General features: G+C 33.0%; 1 protein-coding gene across 6 annotated transcripts in view; it reads left to right on the forward strand.

Annotated features, from left to right (window-relative positions):
• STXBP5L (syntaxin binding protein 5L) overlaps positions 1 to 17,295 on the forward strand; it is a 382,439-nt gene that overhangs the window by 274,296 nt on the left and 90,848 nt on the right. For all 6 annotated transcript variants that reach the window (XM_042955305.1, XM_042955304.1, XM_042955306.1 and 3 more), the window contains exon 19: positions 16,652 to 16,803. In XM_042955305.1, coding sequence (XP_042811239.1) covers positions 16,652 to 16,803 — 152 coding nt within the window. The remainder of the gene's footprint in view (positions 1 to 16,651; positions 16,804 to 17,295) is intronic.

Below are 17,295 nucleotides of genomic sequence, written 5' to 3' on the forward strand. Positions count from 1 at the left end.
GATAACTCCCTATCTCTATCTAGTTGATTTGTCTTGGATTTTGGTCATATTGTCCTCATGTAATCTAGATTTGCTTTTTGGTGTTCTTTCTGTTTTTATGGAACATATAAATTTATATACCATCATATATATACTTATATATTTATAAATAAACATTATAGAGATAATTTCAGGTTCTAAATGATGTTATCATCCTCCAAAAAGTATTCACATTTCCCCTAATAGGCTAAACTAAGAGACAATAGAAGGCTTAGAACAACATAATCCAGTCAGGCATTCTTTGAAAGTTGGATTATATTATACCCTTTAAAAGCTAATATAATTTTAATTATTCTTTATTTCTAGATTGTAGCCCTCCATAGAAGTTGTGCCAAATTATACCCCCTCAAAAATGTTTAAGAATACGTGATCTTGCACTACCTTTCTAACAATAGTGTAAACTTTTTATTCCCTGTCATTCTGTTGATAGGAAGTATGTAATTGTGTTAGTAGACTTTTCTCATATCTTAAGTGAAATGGAACATGTTTTCCTGTACTATGACATTTCTGTTTATATTCTGTCCATTTTTCTACAGAGTTGTTAGTATTTCTCTTATAGATTTGTGAAAACTATTTACATAGTAGGGAAGTTAGCTTTCTATCTGATGTAATTTGCTAGTATTTTCCCTGTTTTTGTTTACTTTATGAAATTGTTTACGATGGTTTTTTCCATGAATAAATTTTTAAAAATTGTTAAAGTAATTCTATTTTTTCTTTTATGTCTCTGGATTTTGTGTCATACTTAGAAAAGCTTCCCTCACTTCAAGATTAAAAATTATTACATTCTATTTTAATATATTTCTTAAATATATCTAAGTATTTAATCTATCTAGCATTAATTTAGATATAAATGGGGAATGAAATGGGGATTAAACTCTAGTTCTTTCCTGATGACTAAGAGTTGTACCAATACCACTTCCTGAATACTATATCTTTCCCTCCAAATTTGGAATCAATCACCATTTATCAAATAATACATGAAAAATATATATTTGGTTCTACTTCCATTCTTCCCAGTCTGCCCCTAAGCTAAGTTTGATGAGCTCAAAGAAAACTTTTTGAAGGCATCTGAAAGGAAGACTGCCTAAAAGAAAAAGAAAAATTTTATCTTGTGTTCCTGGAATTTTTGCAGTGTGGAGGTTCTATGTGAACATACATAAGGGGAACCTTTTCTTGACTGAAAAATTGTTTGGTAGATAAACTGGCAGGAACTCCCTTGAATGAAGGAAAGAGAGGAAGGAAGTGTGGGACAGTCAATAATCCCATTATCTGATATGACAAGAATATATGTTTGTCTTCTAACCCAAGTAGTTATGGCAGATGACTGAGCTCAAGCCATTTTCAGGGTTCTATACTCAAGAGATTGACCTATAAAGGCAAGGAATACCAAAATTAAGAGGGTATGAAGGTATATCACCAAGTTCAGGAGCTGAAGATTGTTAGAATAAGTCAGAGAGCATATTTTCCATGTAAAGTAACTGTGGGGGTAACAGTCACTATAGAGCCTCTGAAGAACTGACACTTGTAAGAGAAAGACAGCTTGGACACCTTGCTCGTAGACAGTTTCAACTGCCAAAAATTTCGAGCTCAAGTGGCTACTTCTGTAAATCCCAGCAAAATTTTAGGAAATAAGTAATACCGGTACTATATAAAAACTTTCTGAGAAAGCTGAGAAAGAAAAAGTCATATTCATCTCTTTATGGGACAATATAACTTGATGCCAAAACTTGAAAAGACCATTACAAAAAGCAGAACATGAGCATAGGTGCAAAAATCCCAGCCAAAATATAAATAAATCTGTCAATAAAATAATCACATATTAGAAACATGTTTAGTTTATACCAAGAATGCAAGGCTTGTTTAACATTTGAAATGAATTCGTGTAATTCATCACATTAACAGGATAAAATAGAAAACTATAAAAGTAAGCCATGGGATGCAAAAAGCAAAAACATTTAGTAAAATGTATCTTCTATTCATGAGTTAAAAAGAAACCATTAACTAAACCAAGAAGGAGATTTCCTTAATCTGATACATGGCAGCAAATATCATTCATACTTTACAGTAAAATGTTGAAAGCTTTACATCTGATATGAAAACAAAACAAGGATGACTGCTATCACTACCTCTATTCCCATTGTACTGAAGGACCTAGCCAGAGCAATACATAAAGGAAAATAAATCAAAGTTACATAGATTACAAAAGAAGGAAATGGAAAGAAATGATTATGTATGTACAACATTTAAATACTTTGCAGATAAATTATTAGATTGGAAGATTAGTAGATACAAAGTCGATGTAAAAATAAATGACATTTCCAGGGGTGCCTGGGTGGCTTACTTTGTTAAGCCTCTGACTCTTGATTTTTGGCTCAGGGCATGATCTCACAGTCGTGAGATCAAGATCCACCCCACATAGGGCTCCACGCTGGGCATGACAGCCTGTTTAATACTCTCTCCCTCTCTCTCTCTCTGCTCCTCTCCACTCACACATGCGCGTGTGCTCTCTCTCAAAATAAATAAATAAACAAACAAGCATTTCCATATACTGAAAAAATAGAAACTAAAGTTGTATAAAGATTCCACTTACAATAAAATAAAGTATCTAGGAAAACAATAAAAGATTATCAAGACCTCTACCAACATGCATGCGCGCGCGGCACACACACACACACACACACACAAAGACCTCTACACAGAAAACTATAAAAAGAGAAATTAACAAACCTATATCATGGAGTGGAAAATTCAATAATAGTGTAAAGATGTCAGGTTTTCACAAAATGATCTATTGATTTACCATAATACCAATATAAATTTTAGCATATTTTTTCCCTTGAAGTTTAAAACTGGTTCTAAAATGTATAGAGAAATGCAAAGGACCACAATTAACTAAGACAATACTAAAGAGAAATAGATTTAGAAGACTTGTTCTATGGGAAAGCAAGAGTTATTAAAGTTATGTTAGTCATGACAGTGTTCTATTGGCACAGGAGAAATAGACAAATAGACCAACTCGCAGAAGAGTGAAGAAAGAGATCCAAGCATATATAACCAAATTGGTTCTGCAGAGCAATAGAGGAAATGACAGGTTTTCCCCCAATAAATCTACAAAGCCAATTAAAAAATATATAGAGAAAAAATCTGACTGTTCTTTCCCACTATATACGAAGATTCTAGAAGGTATTATAGGAGAATATCTTCATTACACTTGTGTTAAGAAAATATTTCTTCAATGGGGCACCTGGGTGACTTAGTTAAGCGCCAGCTTAGGCTCAGGTCATGATCTCATAGTTTATGAGTTGGAGCCCTGCATCAGGCTGTGTGCTGACAGCTCAGAGCCTGGAGCCTGCTTTGGATCCTGTGTCTTCCTCTCTCTCTGCCCTTCCCCTGCTGGTGCTCTGCCTCTCTCTCTCTCTCAAAAATAAACATTAAAAATTTCTTTAAAAATATTTCTTCAACATGCTAAAAAATTATTAATCATAAAGAAAAACATTAAGAACTTCTTGGAAAAAAAGGCACCATTAGAGTAAAATGGTAGGGCAAGGAAGAGATATTTAGATTGTGTCTGACACTGGACTCATTCATATGCAGAGTGTAAAAAGAGTCTCATGAGTCCTCAATAATAAAAAGACAAATAATAGAAAAAAATGTGCAGGAAATTTGATCAAATATGTCACAAAGGAAGATATGTAAATGACAAACATATTTTCATATACATATGAGAAAGTACACAACCCCATTAGTAATATTGGTAATATTTGCAAAGATATTGGGTATAGGAACTCTCATACATTGCTGCAAAGAGGGTAAACTGTTGAATCTACTTTATAAAATGTTAGCATTATGTACTCCATTTTAGCATACTTATGTTAGCCCACCCTATAATCCAAAAGTTTCATTTCTAGGTATATAACCTAATGAAAAGCAAACACATATCTATCTTTTGATAAACATCTATCAAAAACAAGCAAAACTGCTTTTTTGGTGTAGGAAGTCCGATTTTGGAAGAGGAAAGAGTAGCAATAATTGTCAGGAACATGAATCAGCTGCTGGTAACATACTATTTCTTGACATAGTGGTGGTTATGTGGGATTGTTCACTTTTTGATAATCCACTGAAGTGTACAATTATGTACACTTATATTTATAAATGTTACATATGAATAAAAGTAAAATATAGAGTTTTGAAAATACTTGAGTAATTTAATTTCTAGAAATTTATCCCACAAATATACTCCACGTTTTAGTGCAAAGTAACTTATGAAGGATAGTCATTGTTGTATTGTTAATAGCAAAAGACTGGAAGCAATCTAATTGTCCATTAACAAAATTATAGGGGAATAAATTAGATTACATACAAATATTGTGAGTCATTTAAAAATTTTAAATCCTATGAATTTACATAGAATTAGCAAAATCTAATAAAGTTATAAAAATCAAGGTACAGCATATTACTTATATACTATGCAACATTGTCTTTCTATAATATGCTATAAACATCCACAATACAGTTTTTAAATTCCTACAAATTGATAAGAAAAAATAACCCAGTTAAAAATAAACTATATAAACAGGCAATTCACAGAAGAAATACAAATGGCAATAAACATGAAAGGATTTATAACTTCACTAGTAACAAGTAAAAAAATTGAAACAAGAGCAATTTTTATCCATTATATGAGAAAATTTTTAAAGATTGCTAACATCTTCATTAAGAATATGAGGAAATGGATTCTTTTTATATACCTTATTTTTTTTTTAAATAAAACTAAGGGGTACCTGGGTGGTTCAGTGGGTTAAACATCAGACTCTTGGTTTCTGCTCAGGTCATGATCTCACGGTTCTTGGGTTTGAGCCCTGCATCAAGCTCCACACTGACATTACACAGCCCTCTTGGGATTCTCTCTCTCCCTCTTGCTCTCTGCCCTTCTGATACTCATGCTCTCTCTCTGAAATAAATGAATAAACTTTAAAAATAAATAAAATAAAACTAAGCGTATCTTTTGACTCTGAAATTCTAGGCTTAGTGAAATATTTACAATTTCTGAAGGCTTTCACTTATGCACCGTTAGTAGAAGCATGTTCCTTGCATCATTCCATATAATAGCAAAATATCTGGAACCTATATAAATCTACATAAATAGGAAGATGCTCTCTTAAAAAACATGTTACTTTTGTACTAAGAATACAATGCAACAGTTAAAGAACACAGACAATGAAATATATCTTAGACATGTTTTAGTGAAAATAATAAAGTTATAGAACAAGTATAAGCTTGTTAAAACATAGAAAAAGGGCAAGAAGAATATAAAAACTGTTAATGGCAGTCATTTTTGAAAAGGAGATTGGCAAACAGTAGACCAAGTAAGGGGGCTTTCATCTTACTGTTTGAATTTTTTCTTAAATATTTATTCATTTTTGACAGTGTGAGCCAGGGAAGGGCACAGAGAGAGGAGGACAGAGGATCCAAAGTGGGCTCTGCAATGACTGCAGTGAGCCCAATGTGGGGCTTGAACTCATGAACCGTGAGATTGTGACCTGAACTGAAATCAGACACTCAACTGACTGAGCCACCCTGGTGCCCCTTGTTTGAATTTTTTAAAGTAAAAATAATTTTTAAGACTGAAAAAAAAAACTTTAAAGAAAACTATACTTTGTGCCTCTGAAATGCTCTTTCCTTAGGGACTTGGGGATGTGAGTTGTTGAGAATCATCAGACACCAGTAATGGTTAGAAAATCTAGGACCTATGGTATGTGACCAATGACTTAAAAGTCATTTGAAAGCATAAATATAGAAACTGATAGAGTGCAGCAAAGTAACTGAGAAGAAAATGTTGGAGAAAAAAGAAGGTGAGAAATCAGTCATTGACGAAATCTAGTAAGAAGATTAAATGTGAATATTTTACTTTTATTCCAAAGACGTAAAGAATTATGTTGAGTCAGCTCTTCTATTATTATCAGCTTTTCTTCCTCCCATTATTTCCAGAGGATAGAGAACCATACAATTTTGATGGCTTAGTGGTAGCTCTGTTTTTTAGTTACTGAGATAATCTAGTGCAGGGTTAAAGAGCATGAATGCTAGAGTCAGATTCTTTGGGATTCAAATCTTAATTCTGCTTTCTAGCTGTTGAATCTTAGAAAAGTTACTTAAAGTTTCTGTGCTCAATTTCCATATCTGTAACACAAGGATAAAATGTTGAAAGGATTAAATGTATGAACACATGTAAAATGTAACTTTTAAGGGCACCTGTTTGGCTCAGTTGGTGGAGTATGCAACTTCTGATCTCAAAACTGTGAGTTCAAGTTCCACTTTTGGTGTAAAGCTTACTTAAAAAATAAAAACAAAAATAAAATAAAATTTAACTTTTAGGTTCAGGGCAGAATACACATGACATATTCAAAAAGAACAATTGTGGAGCTTTTAATTAATGAATTACTTATGTAGGGTGTAGAGAAACGTGAAATAGTGTACTATCCCAGGGATAGGAAGAATAGTGATTTACTACCACCCATAAAATAATAACTTGAAGATATATTTACTTGAATAAACAAAGTAAACCAATAATAGAGTGATTTTATCTTACAAATACAAAAAGAATTTATAAATGAGGAGAGAATCAAGATGGCAGAATAGGAAGATTCTGAGTTTAAGTTCTCCATGGACACACCAAAATTACAACTACATATAGGACAACTCTCAGAATGACCCAAAGACTAGAAGAAGAGCTCTTACACAACTAAGGATAAGCCACATTGAGACAGGTAGGAGTGGAAGAGATGCAAGCTAGTCAGGATCTATATCCCCAGCATGGCAACCCACAAGCAGGAAGGATATCACATAAGTAGAGTACTCCCTAAGGAGGTAAGGGTTTAGGTACCACATCAAGCACCAATGCCCTAAGGACCTGCACTGGTAAAATGTGCCCCCATAACAACTGGATTTGCAAATCATTAGAGTTTAACTCTGGGAGAGCCACAGGGCTATAGGAAAATAAGACTCCACTCATAAAGAGCCTGGTTCACAAACACAAACTCATCTGCACCAAGACCCTACAGAGAGGCAGCAATTTAAAAGGAACCTGGGCCATACTTGAAGGAGACTTATTGACTAATTTTAGGCATGTTCTGGAGGGACAGGATCTGTAGCAACTTTATTCAGGAATATGTGCATATGTGGGTGCCAGTTTTCATGTTCCTCTATCAAGCTAGCCTGGTACTGGAAGGCACCGTTTCTAATACCCTCCATCTACCTGGTTAGCATTACTCATTCCACCCTGGTATTCCCCTATGGGTCCATTCTACCCAATTCATCTGCCCCAACAGCTCAAAGTGCCTCCTGCCCTAGGAGTTGCCAGGGGGTGTGTGTGTGTGGGGGTGTGGAATCCACCAATGTAGCTGCTATGGTCATGGCCAGACCTTGCAGCTAACCACAAGGGGGGCTGGCATAGCCCCCCCCCCCCAAGAACACACTGACAGAAGCTGTAGCCAGGCCTGTTAGCCAGCTGTGCCAAGGGCCACCCAACCTACCAATATACCTATAGCAGTTGCAGCCCAGCCACAATAAAAGGGAATACAGAACCCATATAGGGGACAGCCTGGAGCACCTGGTTCTGGTGAACAGTGGGGATTGCACTTCTGGGCCACACAGGAAATCTTCTACCTAAGGCCATTGCTTCACAACTGGGAGATATAGCTGATCTATGTAATATGTAGAAACACACAAAGTGAAGCAAAATGAGGAGATTGAGGAATATATTCCAAATGAAAAAACTGATAAACCTCAGAGAAAGAACTAAATGAAACTGAGATAAGGAATCTACCTGATAAAGAGTTCAAAATTACAGTCATAAAGTGTTCACCAAACTTGGGAGAAGAATGGATGAACACAGTGAAAACTGCAACAGAAAGATAAATATTAAAAAGAACCATTCAGAGCTGAAGAATACAATAACTGAAATGAAAAATACTTGAGGGAATCAACAGCAGATAAGATGATGCAAAAGTACAAATTAGTGATATAGAAGACAGGATACTGGAAATCACCCAGCTGAACATCAAAAAGAAATAATAAAGATCATAGCAGAAATAAATGAGGGAGGGAGGGAGAGAGGGAGGAAGGAAGGAAGGAAGGAACCAGGATCTGATTCCTTGAAAAGAGAAACAAAATTAATAAACCCTTAGGAAAACTCCTCAATAAAAAAAGAGAGAGGACTCAAATAAAGTCAGAAATGAAAGAGAAATAATAATTCACACTACAGAAGTACAAGGATTTTAAGACAGTACTGCAAAAAAAAAAAGTATGCCAGTAAATAAACAACACAGAAGAAATGGATAAATTCCTAGAAATATATAATTCCATGAGTAAATCTGAAAGAAATAGAAAATACAAACGGTCCAGATACTAGTATGCAATTAAATCAGTAGCCAACATAAGTCTAGACCAGATGGTTTCACAGGTGAATTCTACCAAACATTTAAAGAAGAGTTGATATCTATTTTTCCTCAAACTATTACAAAAAAATAGAAGAGGAAGGAAAATTTCCAAATTCATTCTATGAGGGTAACACTATCCTGATACCAAAACGAGAAAAACACTACCCAAAAAGAAATCTGCAAGCCAATATCTCTGCTAAACATAGATGCAAAACTCCTCAACAAAATAATAGCAAACAAAATTCAACAATACATTAAAAGGATCATTTACCACAATCAAGTGAGATTTATTCCTGTGGTGCAAGGATGGTTCAGGATTTGCAAATCAATCAACTTGATATACCACATTAACAAAATGAATAAAAACCATATGACTATCTCAATAGATGCAGAAAAAACATTTGACAAAATGACATCCATTTATGATAAAAACTCTCAACAAAGTAAGTTTAGAGAGAGTATACCTCAACATAATAAAAGCCATATATGAAAACCCACAGCCAACATCATGTTAACAGTCAAACACTGAGAACTTTTCCTCTAAGATATGGAACAGGACAAGGATGTCCACTCTCACTACTTTTATTCAACATAGTACTGGAAGTCCTAGCTGCAGCAATCAGACAAGAAAAAGAAATAAAATACATCCAAATAGGGAAGGAAGAAGTAAAACTTTCACTATTTCCAGATGACATGCTACTGTATATAGAATATCCAAGGGTGCCTGTGTGACTCAGTTAAACATCTAACTCTCGATTTTGGCTCAGGTCATGATATGGTCATGAGATCAAGCCTCACTTGGGGCTCTGTGCTGGGCATGGATTCTGCTTAACAGTCTCACTTTCCCTCTTCTTCTGCCCCTCCCCCACTCATGCTGTCTCATTCTTAGAAAACAAAAACCCTAAAAACTCCATTAAAAACCACTAGAGTAGATAAATGAATTAAGTATTAAGTTGTAGGAAATTAATATACAGAAATCAGTTGCATTTCTGTATACTAGTAACAAAATAGCAGAAAGAGAAATTAAGAAAATAATCCCATTTGCAATCACATCAAAAAGAATAAAATACCAGAGAATACAAAGAATAATTTAACCAAGGAGGTAAAACATTTGTACTTTGAGAATAATAAAACACTGATAAAAGAAATTGAAGACATCAAAGCAAATGTAAAGGCGTACCACACTCATGGATTGGAAGAGTTAACATCATTAAAATGTCCATACTACCCAAAGTAATCTACATATTCAATGTAATTCCTATCAAAATACCAGTATTATTTTTCACAGAACTAGAACATGTACTCGTAAAACTTGTATGTAAGCACAAAAGACCCCCAATAGCCAAAGAAGTCTTAAGAAGGAAGAACAAAACTTAAAAATATTACAGCTCTAGGTTTCAAGGTATACTATGAAAGCTATAATAGTCAAAACAATATGGTACTGGCATAAAAATAGACACATTCACCAACAGGATAGAGAGCCCAGAAATAAACCCATGCTTATAATGGTCAACTAATCTATAATAAAGGAGGCAAGAATACACAATGAGGAAAAGACAATCTCTTCAAAAAATGATATTAGGAAAACTGGATGGTTAAATTGAAAATAATAAAACTGGACTACTTTCTTATACCATACACAAGAATAAACTTACATGGATTAAAGACCTCAATGTGAGACCTGAAACTATAAAATTCCTAGATGAAAACAAAGGCAGTAATTTCTTTGATATCAACCTTAGCAACATTTTTCTGGATAAGTCTTCTCATGAAAGGGAAGCAAAAGCAAAAATAAACTATTGGGACTACAACAAAGTAAAAAGCTTTTTTAAGTCAAAGGAAACCATCAACAAAACTGAAAGGCAACTTACTGAATGGGAGAAGATATTTGCAAATGACATATCTGATAAGGGATTAATTTCCAAAATACATAAAGAACTTACATAACTCAATAGGAACGAGTCTAATTTAAAATGAGGCGAGGACCTGAAATGACATTTTTTCCAAAGACATACAGCTGGCCAACAAACACATAATTAGATGCTCAACAGCACTAGTCATCAGTGAAATGCAAATCAAAACCACAATGAGATACCACTTCATTCCTGTCAGAATGCCTGGTACCAAAAAGACAAGAAATAACAAGTGTTGGCAAGGATATGCAGAAAAGTGAGCCCTGGTGCACTGTTGATGTTAATGTAATTTGGTGTAGCCACTATGGAAAACAGCATGTAGGTTCCTCAAATAATTAAAAACATAAACATCATATGACCCACTAAGTCTACTGCTGGATATTTATCTAAAGGTAATGAGAATAAAAACACTAATTCAAAAAGATATATGCACCCTTAAGATTATTGCAGCATTATTTAAAATAGCCAAGATAGGGAAGCACTCTTAAGTATCCATCAATAGATGAATGCATAAAGAAGATGTGACACATATCATACATACACACATAATGGAATGTTACTTGGTCATGAAAAAGAATGAGATCTTGCTATTTGGGACAACATGGATGGAACATGGATGGAGGTTGAAATAAGTTTGAGAAAGACAAATACCATATGGTTCACTTATATGTAGAATCTACAAAACAAATCGAATGAATAAACAAACAAAAAAACAGAAACACAATTGTAAATACAAAGAAGACTAGTAGTTGCCAGAGGGGAGGGTGTTGGCAGGTGGAGCAAAATAGGTGAATGGGATTATTGGGCACAAACTTCCAGTTATAAAATAAATAAATCACAGGGAGGTAAAATAAATAAATCACATTTAAGATATGCATACCCTACAAAAGAATTGTGCAATAGGTCTTTCTGCAGTGATGGAAATGTATTATAATCTGAGCAGTCGAATATATTACTGCTAATCACAATGAGCACCTAAAATGAAGCTAGCACAACTAGGAACTGAATTTTTAACTCTAGGTATAATTAAATTTTCTTTTAAAATTTAAAAAAATTAAATTTAAACACAGACAGTTTTATGATTATTTTTACATGGTAGTATATCAAGGGAAAAAAAACAAAGCTATTTTTAAGACAGAATTATTAAATCAGTAATTTTCCAAAATGTATTTGTATTTGATTACAAATGTTATATGAGCTTTTTTCCCCAAGTTCATACCAGTAACAAAACTTTTAAGGTATTTAAAAGCAAAATTTTGCTTTTTTTCCAACCCATTGAACAAACATATTTAAACCTATTTTTCTGAGTTGCTTTTAGAAAGAAGAGCAATTTCTTAAAGCATCACCATATTCAAAGATATGAAATAGAAATGTGTTTTTAAAATATTTGACTTTTACTTTTTTTTATATTTATATGTGTCCATACATTAACATTGTTTATAAATGCCACATAGAACAGGATGCCTGTAGGATATTTAGGGACTTTTTAATGTGGACTTTTAATTTCTATATATAAATATATTTTGTACTTATAAAACAGAAAAGTTAATTAACTCTTAGACAATTGAGAATAGCTAATTTTTATATAAAGCAGTTTAAGATAGATGTTGAGTATTTAAAGAAACAAAGATGAAATTAATAAAAATTATTTTTATTATAAATTCTAAATCTTGAAAATATGTTCTTGTTGATTGATATTTTCTTTTGAATTTCCTTACCAACAAGATATTGGAAGAAAAAAAAAATCTCACCTTTTCTTCCCACCATGAAATCATTTTATCTTTCAGGTAGGTTAACTAAAATATCCAATTTTTTTTTAAATCTTTCCCGTATCATTCTCTTACTCTCCAGAACATTCTTAGGGACCAGAGTCCATAACTCTGTGTAATTCTCTTTTTTGTAGCAATTTAATTAACTAAATATTTATTAGTATTACAAATACTTTATTGAGGTATGTATATAAAATAAAAATCACCCATTTTAAGCATGAAATATTAATTTTGACAAACATGCAAGACAAATATAAGTCATGTAACCACCAACAAACTAATGATATAAAAAGTATCGATCACCTCAAAAGGGTCCTTCATGCTCCCTTGCATTCAATTTTTACCTCTTCCTCTAGCCCCTCAATTTGACTGCATTTACTGTAATTTTATATAGAGTCATAAATCATAAATAATTTTGTGTTTGTTTTCATTCACTTAGCATAATGCTTTTGTGTTTCATCCATATTGTATATGTATCTGTGGCTTGTTCCTTTTCATTGCTGCATTATCCATTATGTGGATACACAAAAAATGTGTTTATACGATGGAAACTTCAGTTGTTTCCAGTTTGAGGCTTTTATGAATAAATTTGCTATTAATGTTCAAGTACAAGTCTTTGTGTAATATTTGTTTACATTTTCTTGGGTAAGAAAGAATAGAATTACTGGGTCATATGGTGAATTTATTTGACCCTTGAACAATACAAGTTTGAATTGCATGGGTCCACTCATACATGAATTTTTTTTCAATACAATAATGTAAATATATTTCCCTTTCTTATGATTTTCTTAGTAACATTTTTTCTTTAGCTTATTTTATTGTAAAAATCTAATATATAATACATAGACAATATATGTGTTCATTGACTGTTTATGTTACCAGTAAGGCTTCCAGTCAACCGTAGGTTATTAATAGTTAAGTTTGGGGGGTATGAAGGAGTTAAAACTTATACATGGATTTTGATTGTGTGGGGGGGTAGGCACCTTTAACCCCTGTGTTGGTGAAGAGTTAACTATATATATTTATAAGGCAAACTATTTTTTAAAGAAGTTGTATTATTTGTAATACCAACAACAATGTATTCAAATTTCAGTTTTTCCACATAATTGTCAACACTTGATGTTACCAATCTTTTAATTCTATCTACTCTGATGGGATCAGTGGTTTTAATTTACATATTCCTGGTGACTAATGATGCTCAGCATCTTTTAAGTGCCTATTTCACATTTGTACATTTTGTTTGGTGAAATATCTGTTCAAATCTTTTGCCTATTTTTTGAAATCAAGTGTCTTATTAATTTTTCTGTACTATGGAAGGTAAAAATTTAAGGCTCAATTTTTTACTTATGGATATCTAATTGTTTCACATCATTTATTGAAGAATATCTTTCCTCTGAATTCCTATAATGCTTTTGTCAAATATCAGTTGACCATTTATGTTTGTTTATGGCCACTCGTTTCATTAAAATTTATTTTTATCTTTACTTCAATACCAGCCTGTCTTGATTCCTGTAACTTTAGAGTATGTTTTTCTCCACCTTCTTAAATATCTAGAATATATATTTTTAAGCATTTTTAATATCCTTGTTTGCTACTTTTATCATTTGTTTCATTTCTAGGTATGTTTCTTTTGATTTATTTTTTCCTTTGCTTATCAGTCATGTTTTCTGAATTCCTTATATGCCTGCTACTTTTTATATAGTGGACATTGTGAATTTTACATTATGGTGGTATTTTGTTTGATTCTTTTTAATAGTGTTGGTTATTTTTCTGGAAGGCAGTTATGTTACTTAGAATAATGTCTCTAAGCTTTTTTTAAGGTGGAATTCAGAAGAACTTTTAGATTATGGCTAAATGTGTTCCCCACTCCTAAAGTGATACTACTATATCTGCTTCTTTTTGTCTATTAGGAGATCTCAGCAGTTTGGTAGTAACATGAAATATTCTCAGCCTTTTGATAACTTTGTGAAATGTTCAGCTTTATCTCTTTAGTGGTTCTTTCCCAAGCCTGGGGGAGTTTTTTCACATGGATGCTCCAGAGAACCATTCTATGAGTCTGATATATTCTCCTTGTGTAGCTCTTTTCTCTCTAGTATTTTACCTCATAAATTCTGGCTGTTTTTGTAGCATCAGAGTCTGATCTATTTCTCCTCAATTCAGTGCGACCACTGATCTCTCTGTGTTAGTTTCCTGTGCTAGTCTAGTCTGGAAAGTCTCTCCTCCATTCACTAAATTAGAACATTAGTTTAAATTAGAATACCCAGATTCCGGTACTGAAATGTTCTAAAATGTGGTGATGATTACACAATTCTAAATACATTTTACTAGTAAGAACAAATATATTTAAAACCACAGAACTGTACACTTTATTTAAATCAGTGAATTTTATAATATGTGAAATATATCTCAATAAAACTGTAAATAAAAAACAAAACACAAGAAGAATACCTAGGTAAAGTTTACTTTGATTGTTATCCTTCTCTTATCCTATGTTGCCTGGTTGGTCAATCTGTGCAAACTGTGTCTTAATATATTTTGTATAGTTTTTTATTTAAGTTAGGAAATTAAACCCAGTATTCTAACTGACTTTTCAACAACCATTGCCTGACCTCCCCAACACTAAGGTATAACTTTCTAGTATTCTTATTTTTAATTCAAAGAGAAAAATAATCATTCTGGTTGATGTAATACATTCTACTTTCCTATTTTTTTTCTTGTCAGTATTGAATTGGGGAACTCTATCATACCTGTATAAGTTTCGAGATATGAACTTTGTATAATATTGCATTTGCTTATTATAATATTAGAATCAGTTCTACTTATGTATGGAAATTTTTCAAAGTATTTTAATAAAAATTTTCTGATTTTCATGCTCATTAAAGCCCTGAAAAATAGATAAATCTAGTATTATAATTCTCATTATAAAGTAAAGAAACTAAAGCCTGACAAAGTTCATTAATTGTTTTCAAGGTCACATAACCTGTAAATGATAGAGATAGAATCTGCTGACTTTTAAAAAAAAATTTTTTTATGTTTATTTTTGAGAGACAGACAGAGATGAGTGGGAGGGAGGCAGAGAGAGAGGGAGACACAGAATCTGAAGCAGGTTTCAGGCTCTGAGCTGTCAGCACACAACCCGACACGGGGCTCAAACTCACAAACCGTGAGATCATGACCTGCGCCAAAGTCGGTGCTTAACTGACTGAGCCACCCAGGCGCCCCTCTGCTGACTTTTATAACAATAGTTTTTGTTTTTGGGTTTTTTTTTTAGTTTCCAAAGTCTGTCTTGTTGGAAGGTGTAGAACTCTATGTGAAATAGCAAAACATCTCATATGGTAGAACTTTTCATTTGTTGTAAGGAAGGAAGGCTATGTGGTGGAGTGGAAAGAATCAAACTGAGAGTAAACCAATGGTTTGTCAACCAGATTCAATCTAAGTAAGAAAACAACACAGAACTTACATGAAATGAGCAAAACAACAGTCATGTAACTAGTGTTTGTTTAGTTTAGGGAGCAAACAGCACAAATTTACAATTGTTTAGCTAGAAGGCATGTTGTAAATTCAGAAAAAGAGAATTTGTGTAAGCCTAATAAATATTAAGTCTGACCAAAATGCCTGCTTAGTGCTAAGAGCTGTTTTAATTTCTCAGGAGAAGTAAAAAAAATTAATCGAATGATGTTTGTCTTTTAATAGGACAAAAGTTAATAAGTAGGACAAAATAAAAAACAAGAGAGAAATTTTTAATTTTTTGTGAATGAAAATTGTATCTCTGTTTATATCTACTATGGTGTCGAAACCTTAGATATAGATAGTTATTTTTTATGTAAATTTTGTGTTAAATATATATTGTTTAAGAAGAGAAATAATTTAGGGGTGCCTGGATGGCTCAGTCTGCCAAGTATCCAACCTCGACCTCGGTCATGATCTCTCAGTTTGTTAGTTTGAGCCCAACATCAGGCTCTGGCTGACAGCTCAGAGCCTGGAGCCTGCTTCAGAATCTGTTCTCCCCCTCTTGCTCTGCCCCTCACCTGCTCATGCTCTATCTCTCTCTCAAAAATAAATAAATATTTTTACAATTTTTTAAGAAAGAAGAGAAATAATTTGGAGGTTAATAATTATAATTTTATTTTTAAAAGGCATCTAATTATATACCTAAGCATCTATAGCTATTACAGTATGCCATTTCTTGATCTATTTCCCCACTGCTAGCAAAAAGATTTTATATGATTCTATAAAAGGTAAGACCAAGTTAAAGAGCAGATTGGGTAATCACTACTTAAATAATAAAATTGATGATAAAATATGACTGTATAATATGCTATTATACAAGGTCACTCCATCCTGTGTAAAGGCATGGTATCCTTCCTGACGTTACACCAATCGCGACCTTACCTCTCCAACCCTAAGGCATTACTTTCCAATTATGTTTAATTCAGAGATTACAATAATAATGATTACTGTGATACATTCTAGCTGCATTTTTTTTTTCTCTCAGAGTTGCATTTGGGAACTGCAATGGGTTGGCTGTGGTGGATTTTATACAGAAGACAGTACTGTTAAGCATGGGGACCATTGACCTATATAGATCAAGTGACCTATACCAACGTCAACCACGGTCTCCTCGAAAAAACAAGCAGTTCATTGCAGGTAGGAGATAAAACAAAATGGTTATGAACTTGATTAGTTCATCTGTTTTCTTACCTTTAGATTTCTTATCTTTCTTCTGTAATGCTATTCAAATGCATGGCAATATGAAGTCAATATAACTTATAATACTATGTAAATAAAATTGGGCGGAAATACAGTGAGAATCTTTGAAAGGATAAAGGAAGTGTTTAAACTTCAATTTGCTGCCAAAGTTAGGGAACACCTCAAGTTTCATAGGTTGAATTCCTAAGAAATAAGAGAAAATAAGAATTTATTAAATACAAAACTGCTGTGAAAATCAGGCTCTGTATTTGAAAAAATTATTTGCAATAGTTGTATTTTAACAGGATAGTTTTCTTCTAATATCTCTTCTAATATTCAAAAATATAATTTTAAATATTCACTACTTTTAATTGTTTAAACTCCATATTCTAGCTGTCACCTTTCTTTATTGGAGGGTGATTTTCTTGGAGGTATTTTCACAAATGCAAT

Source organism: Panthera leo, chromosome C2 (genome assembly GCF_018350215.1).
Source record: "Panthera leo isolate Ple1 chromosome C2, P.leo_Ple1_pat1.1, whole genome shotgun sequence".
Taxonomy (NCBI): domain Eukaryota; kingdom Metazoa; phylum Chordata; class Mammalia; order Carnivora; family Felidae; genus Panthera; species Panthera leo.